Genomic DNA, 14,486 nt, shown 5'->3' with positions numbered 1-14,486 from the left:
GATGCCGGAAAGATGGCTATTTGAGGAGTATGCCAGACAGCTCTCCATTGAGTTGGAATTTCACATTTGTTTGTGTGACTCTTTAATGCTTTTCTGCCACATGGGCCCCCTGTGGTTGGGGACTCCGAGCCCAGCACTGTAATTGCTGTGGCTAACGCTACGCCCGGCAGTTGGTATGGTGTCTGATGGACATTAATTTGATGAGTGAATGAATTGTATTGGTGGCAGATAAATCCAAATTCAACAGTATAATAAGTAAATACTGGTTGAGCCCCTGGGTGGGCCAGGCTCTGACTAGACGCTTACATTTCTGCCTGGCTACAATCCCTGCGGTTACAAATGATCATCTCTCTGTGAACACTGAGCTAAGGGGGTGTGTGACAAGCAAGTGACTGAGAAATCGCACAGAATGCCTGGCTGCTTCCTCCAAGAGCAAAGCTCCCTCCATACCCCACTGCTGCCCCGACAGCAGCACCGTGGCTGTGGTTTTGCCCCACAAGGGGACTGAATGACCACGCTGGGTTCACACAGACTGCGTGTGGATCAGATGGACAAGGGCACGGGTCCCATCACCACTTATAGTTCCCAGTCACCGTGGGGAAGTCACCTCCCCTCCATGTGCCTCAGTTTCCTTGTTTTCAAAGCAAGGATGACAAAACCATCAACTAAACAAAAAGACAACCCACTGAATGGGAGAATATATTCACCAATGATATAGCTAATAAAGGGCAGAGATCCAAAATATACAAGAAACTCATATACCTCAAGAACCTAAATAAATAAACAATCTGAAAAAAAAATGGACAGAGGACATGAAAAGACATTTCTCCAAAGAGGACATATCGATCGATGGCCAATGGACCTATGGAAAGATGCTCAACATCACTAATCATCAAGGAAATGCAAATTAAAAGCACACTGAGACACCATCTCATACCAACCAGAATGGCTATTACCGAAAAGTCAACAGATACCATGTGTTGATTAGGATGCGGAGAAAAACAAACCCTGGTACACGGTCAGGGGGACTTCAAATTGGTGCAGCCACTGTGAAAACAGTAGTGATGTTACCGAACAAAGGGTCCGAGGGGGGGGGCAATACTTGNATTGGTGCAGCCACTGTGAAAACAGTAGTGAGATTCCTCAAAAAACTAGAAATAGATGTATCAGCAATCCCACCTCCACATATTTATCCAAAGGGGAAAAAAGCTCTACTTCAAAAAGATATATGCACCCCTCTGTTCATTGCAGCATTGTTGCCAATTGCAAAGTTATGGAGGCAGCCCAGGTGTCCGTCAGTAGATGAGCGGATGCATAGGTGGTACTGACATCCTGTAGAATACTATGCAGCAATAGAAAGGATGAAAATATTGCCATTTGTGACAACACAGATGGATCTAGAAAGTATCATGCTAAATGAAGTAAGTCAGATAGGGAAAGGCAAATACCGTATGATTTCATCCATGTGTGGGACCTAAAGAAGAAAACAAGGGATAAAAACAAAACGAAACAGAGACCAAAGGAATGGTTAGCAGAAGAGAGGAGGATGGGGGATGGATGAAAAGGTAAAGGCAAATGTAATAATATTATGATAAGTTCACACAGGAACATATGATGACTCGAATTAGTGGGGTGATCACATCGCAAGGTATAAAAATGTTGAATTGCTATATTGTACACCTTAAAATTATATCACTAATATAATTATACCAACTATACTTAAATAAACAAATTTAGATTAAATAAAAAACAAGGATAACAAGGGTATCTGTTTCACAGGAAAGTAGGCATTTTCAGTGTGAGGATGTTTGTAAAAGTGTTTCAAACACCACCGAGCACACCGTAAGTGCTCGAAAATGGGTTCACCGTCCTCCTCATCATCCCTAAGCTTCCGTGGCCTTCCCCCTCTAGCCATCTGATCCTCAGTCTGTTACATGAAATAACCGCAATGCGTGCTCACCAGGCGGAGGGCGACTCTCCCCCTCAGTGTCTCTGGGACGGTCTGGGTTTGCAACAGGTTGGGTGCTACCCGGCAGGGACCCAGCAAGCCCCGCCCTGCCTCTCGTCCCCAGCGGAGCAAGGATAGGCTCCCTGTCAGACTCCTCTCCTGCTGGAACTTCCGCTCTGGAGATGGGGCCCACAACTTATTCCTCAATGGGATTCCTAACGGGAACAGTAGCTGGAGAATAAAAATAAGCTCACGAGGGTCCCCCACCTGCGGCCCCCTCCTGCAGCCTGCACCCCTGGCCTCCCCAGCATGTAAGACGCTGAGTACGCAGCAGGATTCCTGGCACCGCTCACCACACAGATGGAAATGTTCTGAGCAAAGTGTGTGCCAATCAAATATTTATAAATCAAACCACATCCTAAAGGCACTAGGGGAGTTGGCTGGTCAAAAGAATGCTACTTTGCAGCCCTTCCTAAAGGGCAGGCTCCTTCTCTTCAGGGAAACCCCACCCGCCCCTGGTCGCCAGGCATCCAGGCATCTAGGCTTCCGTTCTCTCCTGCTGAGACTCAGAGCCTGATGGTAAAGGTGCTCTGCTCCCACCATCTTGGGCCAAAAGTCAAAGCAGCTTCTCACAAAACCAGCGTGGGCAGAGCCGGACCCTCCTGCCAGAGGCTGAGAGCACAGCAGTGCTGCAGGCGGGAAGGCTCCCCAGTGGGGTGTCCTCGCCTTGGTCGGATGTGATGCCAGAAGGCTCCCCAGCCCACCTCCCCACACACCTCTTATCTGGTTATACAAACGGGATTTTTCTAGATAAACTTAAAAAATGTGTGTACATCACACAGTCCATGGACTGTAACAAAATTTTCCAGGCACCTTTTTCAGACTCGAAAGGGGAAGCAGACGCCTTTACACATTCTAAGAAAAGTCTTTTTCAGATATATATGTATTCCAAACCACTGGAATTTTTTTTCCATAAACTCAACTTTTTTTTCCTCACCATCTTTCTCTAATGTTTTATGGAGCCCGGCTTGCGGCTACGTTTTAATTATAAATGCGACTGACATAAAACAACCTCACAGAGCTCTGAATGAGGCTGACCTCACTCTGGGTAAACACGGCAGAGGACGGGAAGTCTCGACCCAGAATAAACCGGGCACGTAATCTCTCCTGGCTCTCTGGAGGGCAGAGGTGGAGAGCGCGCTTAAAGGCCGCGGGTGCTGCAGAAGCACCACAGCCCTTGGCACATGCGTCTCCCTAAACGACCAGTTCTAATCGTATTTTAAAAAACCCCTAGAGCAGGACAGGAAGATGGGAGTGAGGATGGCCCCGGACTCGGACACGAGGTACAGTGGTGCCGACAGGCTCGTGACCTTCCCCTTCCACCCCTGGAAAGCAGGAATCACGTATCTTACTGCAAATAAACTGCTGCTAAGAGTCAACGGCAGGCTCTGAGGTGCAAAAGAGAAAACCAGAGACACAGACTTAAAGTTGCTCAGAAAAAAAGGTCAAACACCTAGCTGGGGGGCTGGCATATCCACTCAGAAGGGTTCACCTTTATGCAGGTTCCTCTAAGACCCATGAAAGAGTCTAAAGGAAGAGCAGGGGGACAGCGGGGAGCACAATCTACAAGGTGACCTTGGACCTTTCCGTAGCCGGACATTTATTTTTGACCAAGAGGCCATTCTCAAATCAGCACAACCTAATGCAGCAGGCCCCAACCTTTTTGGCACCAGGGCGCAGTTTTGTGGAAGACAGTTTTTCCATGGACCAAGGTGGGGGGTGGTTTCTGGATAATTCCAGCACATTACATTCAAGCTCACCCCACCCTGTGAGGCCCGGTTCCTAACAGGCCCAGATCCGTCTGTGGCCAGAGGTTGGAGACCCCTGCTCTTTGTATTCCTAGTGAAGGGGCACACAAACCCACCAAGCGAACACTCCCAACCTTCTTATAGCACATTTCCATAGTACTTTGTCAATTTGATTCCTCTAAGAACTTTATGTCTAACACTAGAGTGCTTTTAAAAATATTGCTTTCTGTTTCTCCTGCTAGGTCAAAAGTTGCTGTCTGCTGTCCGCAGTTCAGAACTGGGGAACAATAAGGGTGCTATGCACCAGCAGCTTACCTCATTTTTCAAAAAGCACTCCCCGCTTCAGGCTCGGGGTGCGGTAGAGCCACTGACCCTCCTGCTCACGCATAGCAAGTACCTGCCTTCCCATAGGATAAAGGGGAGGTGCTCCTCCCTGCCTGGTGTTAACCTGGTGGAAGGTGCCCACCCCTGTAGTGCCTCACCAGCTTCCCGGGCCCCTGCCTGCCTTGGAGAACATTCTCCTCTACGAACACCTGTGTTCAGAACGACATGGTCCCTGGGGTCAAGCCTGTGCTGGGTCATGGGGCACCACAGGGGGTATCAGGAGCAAGAAATGCAAGTCAGCTCTGAACACGTGCCCACTGACCAAGAGCAGGGCTTTATATGTCAACCATCCCCCAAAAAGTACAGAGGAGAATTCTACCAGCGCACCAGCCCCATCACCCTGAGTTACCCAGTGTTACCAGCGAGCGGTTCTTGTCTCAGAATTGTTTTTAAAGAAATGAAGAGTTAGGGTTCCTGTGAGTCCCCTCCCCAGTCTTAGGCCTTCTTTCCATGCTCCCCAGAGCAGCTGCTGCATGACTTGGAGAGGGTCCGTTTTTCTATTTTACTCCCTGCAGACCATGAGCGATACACGTTGTTGTTGTTTTAATAGCATTTTCATCAAGGTTTTACTATATTCTTTTAGAATCTGCTCTTTTTCCTATACATTATTTTCTGCTTCTCCTTCTATATATATATATACAGAGACTATATAGATATATATAGTCTCTGTATATATACATACATATATATGGGGGGAGGGAGAGTGTTTTTGTTGTTGTTGTTGCACTTTTGATCGCCTTTAGCTCAAAAACAAGCGGGTTTGCGCTGTTTGTTGCTTTAGCATTCGTGGATCTTCTGTAGCCCTGAGTGTAAGCCTCTGCGGGCAGGGCCCTTGCGGGGCCCCAAGCTCAGTTCCCGTCACACAATAGCGGGTTCGTGTGTCTGTGTTGATGGAGCGGCTTTGCCTTCGGCTCCCAGAGGGAGGAGTTGGGCCTGCGGCCAGGCCGTGTGGCCAGCTCCTCCCTCTCTTTCTGAGCCCCTTGCTCTCGCTCTCCCCTTTCCACTCTTGCTCGGCAGCAGCTGCGGGAGGATGTGGGCTTGGAAAACTGGAATGAAGTCACACTAGGGAGTTGGACACCTAGTCGGTTACACGGGCAGCTCGGGCTGGGTGTTACTCCTTCCTGCCAGCCCTGCTTGCAGAAGGATATATGTTTAGGGAACTTAGCCAGAAGGAAATCCAGTGAAAATGAGCTATGAAACTTGGACATCCTGGAGAAATAATATTTACAGAGGAAACTCTTGAGACGAACTCTCACCAGTGTAACAACCCGGTGTTGGGGCTCTGGCCGAGAACTGACTCATGTGCCTCCGCCGCCACGCTGGCTCGTGCTCTGCGAGGCCTCGCACGGCCCCAAGGGGACTCGCAGCCGGCAACGCGGCTCTGCTCACCCCCACGGCAACACGGATGGAGATTGTTTAAGGCAAAGAACGGAAATGAACTAGGAAATAAAAAGCTTTACAGAGTCTTCCTTGGTGGTAATGACGTGCCAGCGCAGGTGCATCAGTTACAACAGAGCTGCCCGTCTGGTGGGGAGCGCAGAGACCTGGGCAGGCTGTGCGTCTGGGAGCGGGGCACAGGGGACGTCTCTGTGCCTCCCCGACTTCCGCTGTGAGCCTGGAACTGCTCTGAAAGACGGGCTCTTTTAAGGAAACAACTTCTTTGATTACCTAAAAGGGTTTGCCCCTTGGGATTTCTGTTGCACCTAGGATGTGTTTGACTAAATATCTAAATATAGGGTTAGTACCCCAAGACACATCACAATTAAAATGCCAAAGTTTAAAGACAAAGAGATGGGAGGGGTGTGGGAGAAGGGGTGAGAGGTGAGGGGATTAAGAGCTATGAATAGGTAGTTACAGAACAGCCATGGGGATGTAAAGTACAGCGTGGGAAAGGGGGTAGCCAAAGACCTTACGTGCAGGACCCTGACCCATAGACGTGAATGAGAGTGGGCGTATTACCTGAGGGATTGGTGGTTGCTGGGTGGAGGGGGGCAAAGACGGAAAAGTCAGGACAACTGTAATAGCGTTGTCAATAAAATATAATTAAAAAATAAAAAATAAACAAGTAAAATTAGGAGCTGGAAAAATGTCCCAGGGAACTAACGTCACCCTGTGTGCTGTGGCTACAGAAGGAAATCTGGTACCCATCTGCACCTTGCACGGGCCTGACCTGCACATGGGGGAGTCCGAGAGGGGGGTGAGTATGGCTTGATCTGGACCAGTGTTTCCATACGTGGAGCTCAAGTGTTTTATGAAAGAGAAGAAGCCGGATCCTTGGAATGCTTAATCTCGGTTTCAGGTCCTGGTTTCACCCCTGACTGCGGCACGAGGTAAACCACCCCCTCGCCGAGCTCCGGTCGTCTCACCCGTAGGACAGAGCCCGTGCCATCCCCTCTGGAGAATGCTCTGAGGGGCAGTGAAGCCACCTCAGCACAGGGAAGTGGCAGCACTGGGCACTTGCCGGGTGCTGCGCCCAGATTTAACCCTCACAACTACTCCGTGAAGCAGGCACCACCACGGGAGACGAGGAAGCAGAGAACGACTCGCCCAATGACCGCACCACTGACACACAGCCAAGCCAGAACTTGCCTTCGTGCAGGCTGAGGTGGAGCCTACGCTCCAAGTTTACAGTGTTTATGCCAAGGTGCAACCTAGCGTGCTCTCTGCCTGGCACACTGCAGGTGCGGTGAATGGTTACCCCTCCTTCAGCCTCTCTTAGGCATACCGGGTTACACTGAGAAACTGACAGAAAAAAGTATGTGAAAGTTCTGTGAAAACCATACATGAAAACATGGAGAATTTTTAAATATGCTTTTATTGAGATAAATTCACCCATTTAAAGTGAACAATTCAGTGGTTTTTCTTATATTCAGAGTTAGGCAACCATCTCTGCAATCAACTTCAGGACATTTTCATCACCTCCCAAAAAACCCTACACCCCCTAACTCTCCCTTCTCTCTCCCCCGCTCCCCTCTCAGCCCCTGGCCACCATTCATCTACTTCCTGTCTCTGTGGGTTTGCCATTCTGGACACTGCATTTAAATGGAATCGCAAACTATGTGGTCTGTTGCGACTGGCTTATTTCACTTAGCAGGTTTTCAAAATTCATCCACATTGTGGCACATGTCAGTACTTTGTTCCTTTTTTTCCTTTGTTTTTTTATACAATATATTCCATTGTATATGGTATTGTTATCAACTGTATTCACTTGCTTCATAGACTGTTACAGCTGGAGAAAACCTGGGAGGCTGAGCCCAGGTGCCTCTCACTGTACTGACAGGAAACTGTGGCCCAGAGGTTCACGGGCCAAGGTGGTCGCACAGAGGGCTGGTGGCAGAGCCCGGCCTTGAGTCTTCCAGCTCTCAGCTTGGTCCCAGTTTCACTCCACAAGGTGATACTGGAAACATAGTTGAAAGCTCACAGCTTGTTGTTGAATGGACATTATTCATTCAACAATTAGCTGCACCCAGAGGGCAGGGCCTGGCATGGCACGAGGTGCTAGAGACCTAATCAGGGACAGGCCAGACAAGGTCCCTGCCCTTTGTCCCGCTGCACATGCTCCTGGGGAGGCAGAAATAAATGAGCAAACCCTAAGAGACAAAAAAACCATTGTGCTTTGTATAAAGTGCCATGAAGGAAACAAACAAGGGGCGAGAAGGATGATGATGTGGGGACCAAGGTGGCAGGGCAGTGAGGTGGGGGTGAGATGGGAAGGGTGACAGGACCTACTATATAGATTGTCATAGGATACTGGGGTGGGAAAGGCCTCTCTGAGGAGGGGGTGTTAGGCTGGGGCCTGGAGGAGGAGAAGAAACAGCTTTGTGAGTATCAGGACCAAGAAGGTGCGAGACACAGGGTTGAGCACATGCAAAGGTCCTGAGGCGGTAAAGAGCTTGGTGTGTTGAAGGAGTTGGATGGGCAAAGCACTGACTGACTGAGCAGCAGGTGTGCTCTGAGGCTAGAAAGGGGAGGGCCCGACACCAGTGGAGACCTGCAGCCTGCTTTCTCGGAGCTAGCCAAAGTTGGGAGCCCCCGTGGGGAAGGAGACCAGCGCCTCCCTTCTCCTCCGTAGGAGTTAGATAAACGCCACTTTCCCCAGGAAGCTAGAGGAGGCCCCAAGTCTCTGCAGCAAAGACGTCCAAGGACAAGGACAGGCAGCTTCAATAGGGTGATGCAACTATGTGTGTCCCTAGAAATGAATCAGTAGATAAGGAAAACAGGAGATAAGGAAATAAAATACAGATATATTCACAGGGAAGTAGTTAAATGATGGTGGTACAGCCACATAATGGAACATAATTCAACTGGTGAAAAAGAGGGAGGTGACCGTCTTCAGTAATGAAGTGGAAAGATCTCCAATTAGTTGATAAGCCCAACAAACAAAAACCAATGTGCAGAATTGTGCGTATAGTATCTTAGCACTTGCGTAGGAAAAGGCAGGAGGGAAAACATGTATTTGCTCACTAGGCATGAAACTTCTCTAGCAGGATACATCTAAGACACACCTAGGAGCGGTTTACTCGTCTGTCTGTCTTTCCCCTGGACAAGGTGTTCTGGGAACGGGACAAGGGTCTTGCCTGTCCTGTTTACTGCTGTATCCCCACCGGTTGCAAATGGGAGGCTAGAAGGGGTGGGGGACATTTTTATTGTTTCCTCTTATATTGTTTCCGAATTTGAAACATAGGGTATAATTCTTATTCAAAGAAATTAAATAAGAAAGAAAAATGAAGAAAAAGCAATGAGGGGTCTCAATGTGCCAGCCAAAGCTCAGTGTTCTTTCCAGCTCCCCCTGGCCCCCGGCATCAGACAAAGCCGACCCTTGGAGCGGGCCACGTGCCTCCGTGGAAACACCGGCTCTCAATTCCACTCCCAGTCATAACTAATGATGGTCATGATAGTCAGTGACCAAAGACATGGACCAGAAGAGTCCAAAATTAATTTTGATTCCCAAATATAAACCACCAAAATACCCCCCTCCACACCCTGGCTGGGTGGCTCAGTTGGTTGGAGCACTGGCCCCTACACCAAAAGGTTATGGGTTCGATCCCCAGTCAGGCACATGCCTAGGTTGCAGGTTCAATCCCTGGTCGAAGCTTGTACAGGAAGCAACCAATGGATGCTTCTCTCTCACATCAGTGTTTCTCTTTCTCTCTCTTCCTCACTTTCCAAAAGAATAAACACGTCCTTGGTGAGAATTAAAAAAAAAAGAAGAAGAAAAAATCACCTTCCTCTCCAGCCACCCTGGGGAGAGAGAGAAAAATGAGTGATTATCAAATGGGCACTGGAGTCTGGCTCGTATCCAGCGGCGGGCACAGCAGTCAGTGCAAACTGGGAGAATGTGACTTGGGGAACTCGTGTTCTCACCCTGGACCTGGAGGCTTCTCAGCCTCTGCACTAGTGACTCTCCGGGCTCACTAACTTCTTGCTGTGAAGGGCTGCCTTGTGCACTATAGGGTGTTCAGCAGCACCCCTGACCTCTACCTACTAGATGCTAACAGCACCACCCCACTCCAGGTGGGACAACCCAAAAAAGTCCCCAGACATGGCCAGGTGTCCCCTGAAGAACAAAATCGCCCCCAGGTGAAACCACAGTTTCATGTTCCTGCAATTCCAGGTATAGTGTGTCATTCTCCCAACCAGAAGCCATGGTTTCCCTCCACCTCCACCCGCTGGGCTGCCACAGAGGGTGGGGGGTGATGCAATCCGTCCACGAGAAGCTCCCACACCCAGAAGGCTGGGGCTGTGCAAAGATACCCCTCAAGGCAGGTCGATGACTGAGGCAGAACACGGTCGGGCGGCCTGGGGTGCACTTCACAGCACCCCAGCATCTCTGGGAACAGGACTCCAGGGAAATGAATGCAGCTTCCTCCCCTGGTTATTCCCCTCCAGGTGACAAGGGGAAAGGAGGAAGGTCCAAAACAGCGTGGGTTGGGTGAGGCATGGGGGGCAGGGACAGGTGGGCACTCCTGCTTCACCTCTCCTTCTCTGGAAAACGTAATTCCCAGGGGACGGCTTTCTTTGGAGGGCAAAGAACAAGGAACTGTATTTCTCTGTGTTGACTCATCTGAGGCTCATTCTTGAGGGCCCTGAAATGAATGAGCAGAATTTTCCATGGCCGACTGTCCTGGCCGCCGGGCCCTGTTGGCAAAGGCCTAGTGTTTATTTACTTTTTCTCATGTTATTTTTATTTCAGTTCAGCTGCAGCTCAGCGCGGACAGCGTGGGGGAGGTGTACATAAAGAGCACCGGGAGTGGCCAGTACTTGGCCATGGACTCCGACGGGCTTTTGTACGGCTCAGTAAGTATGAGGCCGACAAGCTTCCAGGCTCGGCCAAGGCTTGTGGTCTCCAGAAATCTTGTTACGTTGAGTGATACACACGATAAAGCAACAATTAGTCTCTGTTTGTTGTTTTTTCCAGTCGAGTTCCCACCCTCTTCCCTGCCTTATTTTAGGCACAAACATAAAAAGTTTCTTGTGGTATTCTCTCACAATACTCAAAACGTATTATCCCACAGACATAGAGGGGGCATTGATTGAAATTTTGGTAAGTCACTCATCTCAGAACACCTAGTTCCACTTCATTCATTCCTTGCAGACACACTTCTTAAATACCCAGCACATTGTCACAGGTGTGTCCCCTGTGCTTTTTCTAGTAGTTTGCATGCCACACGCAAAACTTTGAGAGTGGCCTTTTTATTTTGGAAGGCTCTCCTAAAGAAAAAGTTGAGTAACTCAATTCCACAGAGATTTACCCAGTGCCTCCCATGTCTTAGTGTGGTTGGGCCTTGACAAGGATGTAGAGATGAACGAACCGCATCCCTGCCCTGGAGAAGCACAGAGAATTTGTCCACAAGCTCACATCCTCTCCATTGCCTCCTCCATCCCTCTTACAGTTAGTGCTTTATGCAGGTTTGACTGCGTATATGCTGGTCCGTGTGAGAAAAGAACATGAATACAGGGAATAACATGATTCTTCCCTTACTGGTGCCTCTGCTAAATGATTTGACTGGAGAGAGTGCTGAAGCCAGTGGCCCCAGGTTTGGCATGAGCTTTCTCCATACCCTAACAACCGATAATGAGGTTTCAGCTGTAAGGCATAGCCCAAGCAGAACGCCCTTCTTCCCTGCATTACAACATACGGACGAAAGGCAGCCAGGAGGGGCTTTGGGTCTGGGGCTCCCTTTAACTTACATCAAATTGTCAACAGGCAGCGGACACAGGAAACCCTTTCTCGACACTCATCTCAGCCAGGATTTGGGAGGTGAACACAGTTCAGTTTTTTCTCATGCTGCCCACGGGGGGTCAGGAGACGGGGTCACCGGTGGTGTGGGTGCTGTAGCTCCGAGCAGGCTGTTTGCTGAACACTTCTTGCAGGGTGGTTCTTGCAGTCTGCAATGAAATCAGCTGACCAATCAATCATCCAACCTCACGCCTCTGCCACCTGGGCGGGTGCCTTCCCCACTCGGAGCCTCGTCTGAACAGAGGCGGCTAAGGCATAGCCATGGCTGCCCCAGGCTCTGAGGCGTGGAGAGACTGAGCAGGGCCCGGGGCCGGTGAGGCTGGCGCTCCGTCACCAGCAGCTGTGGAACGAATGGTCCACGTCCATCCCTTGCCCTCATTATTTCTTAGGTTATGTATGCAGCTTTATGGGTTTTCCTCCTTTAAATCAGTTTTGATGTTTGTTGTAAGCTTCTTTCACTCGTATAAAAGTACTGGGGGAGAACCTCCCAAACCTGATTTTCCCTAGGCTCCAAACACCCCCTCCTCCCTCCACAGTCCTGGCTGTCACTGAAGTTCACCTGAAATTTTCAGAGGGTGATCTGAATATACCAGGCCTCATAGTTTTTATTCTTCCCTGCTGATAAAGACAAGCCCTGACATACCTCAGAGCTCTGCCTTGTGCTCTTACCTGGTTTTAGGTATCAGTCCCTCCTGATACAAATTTGTATGTGTGTGAAAAGGGCATATTTATTTTTTAAAAATAAGTTTGAAAGGCCATATACCAGAACATCACTTCATCTCTTAATGATAGAGGTTGGTCGGTGACTGATTTTATTATATGTGAATGCCTTCCTATATTTTCCAAATTTTCTACAGTGGGCATATGTCCCCTATGTAATGGGGGGTGGGCGGGGGGGAAGCATGCTAAATATAAAAAAGAAAATAATGGAAACAATTGCCATGCATCAGCTGTTACTCCCCAGGCCCCTGGCATTGCTCCAGATGGGTAGGAGGGGCTGACAAATCCTGGCAGGGGGCAGATGCAGCACCTTGGATTTGGCCTGTTGACTCAGCCTCTGAATTGGTCTCCTCTGTGTGTCTGCTGCTGTTGGGCAGTAGAGACAGCAACCGGGTGGGGGTGTGGCCCTCCTCGGCTTCATCACAGAAAACAGGCCCAGGGCCCACTAAGGGGTGTCACAGGGCAAGCCCACCCTACAGGGGAGTGGGCAACCCCCACAGGCCCAAGGCTGTCAACCTCCTCCCGCCCCGACAAGGAGCCTCCAACGCCAATGTCTGGATAAGCTCCTTTAGAGGCAGCAGAGTCCCACTTAATTCAAAAATGGCCCGGTGTCTCAGCTGTCACTGCGCTCGACCAGGAATGAACAGGCCGCAGCACGTGGGGCTCCTCGCCAGTTAGAGACGACTTCTCTGAGGGCTTCCCACCAGCTCCAAGGTCGAGGTCATTGCCTCGTTGGCAAGCACCTGTTATTTGCAGGGCTCTACGTCTGGGGTGGATAGAAGGCTGATAGGACCCCACCTCTTCCCTTGATGGGCTTCCAGTCTGACAGACAAATGTGCCCCCAAATAGAGAATCCTACTGGGGAAAAACCTCCCAGTAGGAGAACCGACGAATAGGACTGGAAACTACCAGAAAGGGGCTCACCAACTACCGTAGAGACCATGTGACTTGGACTTGGAGCAAAGCCAATATACAGCATAAGTATTTTAACGCACCTAATTGGTTTATATTCAAATATAATAAATGTATTCTAAAATCTTGACAAATATGAAGTTCAATTAACCAGGGTCCCTCCCACTCTCTAACAAATGCATTCCAAGTAAAAAAAAAGTTGATAGACTTTTTTAAAGCAACTGCCCAATTAAATATGTTATAGCTATCTTTCCAGCTTAATAAATTTATAACTGAATTGGATTCCACTATATGTATGTATTACTATCTACTTAAGCAATCACCTTTCCATGCATATTTAGGTTGCTTCCAATTTGTCACCATTATATCCAAAGAGCACTCTTGAAAATACAGTTTTATACTTGCTCCACTGTCTCCTAAGGGTCCATTCCTAGAAGTGTAATTGCTGGATCACAGGCAGTGGGTAGTTGAGACTTTATACAGTTTGCCAAACTACCCTCAGAAAGTTTCCACCAATGTGCGTCACCAACAGGGCATGAGAGCGCCTATTTCCTACACTCCCACCAGTACTAACTTGCAAATCTTTTTTTTTTTTGCAGATATCATTGCCAACATATGTTATGTCATTTTTTAACTTGCATTTTCTTGCTAGTGAGATTGAATGTTTTCATAGGCTTACTGCCCATTTTTAAAACAACAGACACAGCATGCCATTTTATAGCATCGTAAGTCTATGCCCATCTGGTCTTATCTGCTTCTCTCCGTGTGTTCACACACACAGACACAAGGAGGGTGTTCACCACCATGAACACCTACCTCTGGGTGGGTGGGCGGGCTTTGGGTGGTTTTCCTTTTTTCTTTCTTTTTTTAAAGTAAAATTGTAATTTTTCAAAAGTACAATTTTAAAAATCAATATTAAAAGAGAAAGCTATTTTTTTAAACTTTAAGTTCCAGGATACACTTTGAACTTAGGGCACATTTTGTGCAAGCACTTACGTGCTTAACAATGCTAGGGTAAAAATCCTGCTCTCATTAGTGAAAATCACCAGAGTGGAAATTAACTGTAGTAGGTTTTCATTCATTCTTCAAGTCCAAACTTAAAAGCCTCCACTGTACCACAGTCTGCTTGTACCTGTTCTGAACATTTTTCACGGTCAGGCCTGAGTGCCAGGCAACTACAGAGACGGAAGGCCCCGCCCCGCCCTGCCCTTAGGGTGCTCATGGTCACTCAGGATCTCCCCATTGGCACACCACAGGGTCCTGAGGACAGCAGTTGGAAGGGCAGCTTACGATAATGTGTATTGAAGGCTGGTTAGGTGCTGGGTCCTGTTCCAAGACTCGTTCCCAGGCCCAGAGCTAGGCTCCATTAGCATCCCACTGTTACTGCAGAAGGAACTGAGGCACAGAAACCCTCGGTAATTTGCCCAGGGTCACACAGCTTTAAGCAGAGAACTCCACTTAAAACTACTCACTG

At 48.8% G+C, this 14,486-nt stretch overlaps 1 protein-coding gene across 3 annotated transcripts in view; it reads left to right on the top strand.

Annotated features, from left to right (window-relative positions):
* FGF1 (fibroblast growth factor 1) overlaps positions 1 to 14,486 on the top strand; it is a 93,926-nt gene that overhangs the window by 76,123 nt on the left and 3,317 nt on the right. For all 3 annotated transcript variants that reach the window (XM_037062957.1, XM_037062949.1, XM_037062965.1), the window contains one exon: positions 10,334 to 10,437. In XM_037062957.1, coding sequence (XP_036918852.1) covers positions 10,334 to 10,437 — 104 coding nt within the window. The remainder of the gene's footprint in view (positions 1 to 10,333; positions 10,438 to 14,486) is intronic.

Source organism: Sturnira hondurensis, unplaced genomic scaffold (assembly GCF_014824575.4).
Source record: "Sturnira hondurensis isolate 20B ecotype Veracruz unplaced genomic scaffold, ASM1482457v3 Scaffold0001120, whole genome shotgun sequence".
In the NCBI taxonomy this organism is placed as follows: Eukaryota; Metazoa; Chordata; class Mammalia; order Chiroptera; family Phyllostomidae; genus Sturnira; species Sturnira hondurensis.
Note: the sequence above shows the minus strand (reverse complement) of the source record. Positions and strands in the feature narration are given on the sequence as shown.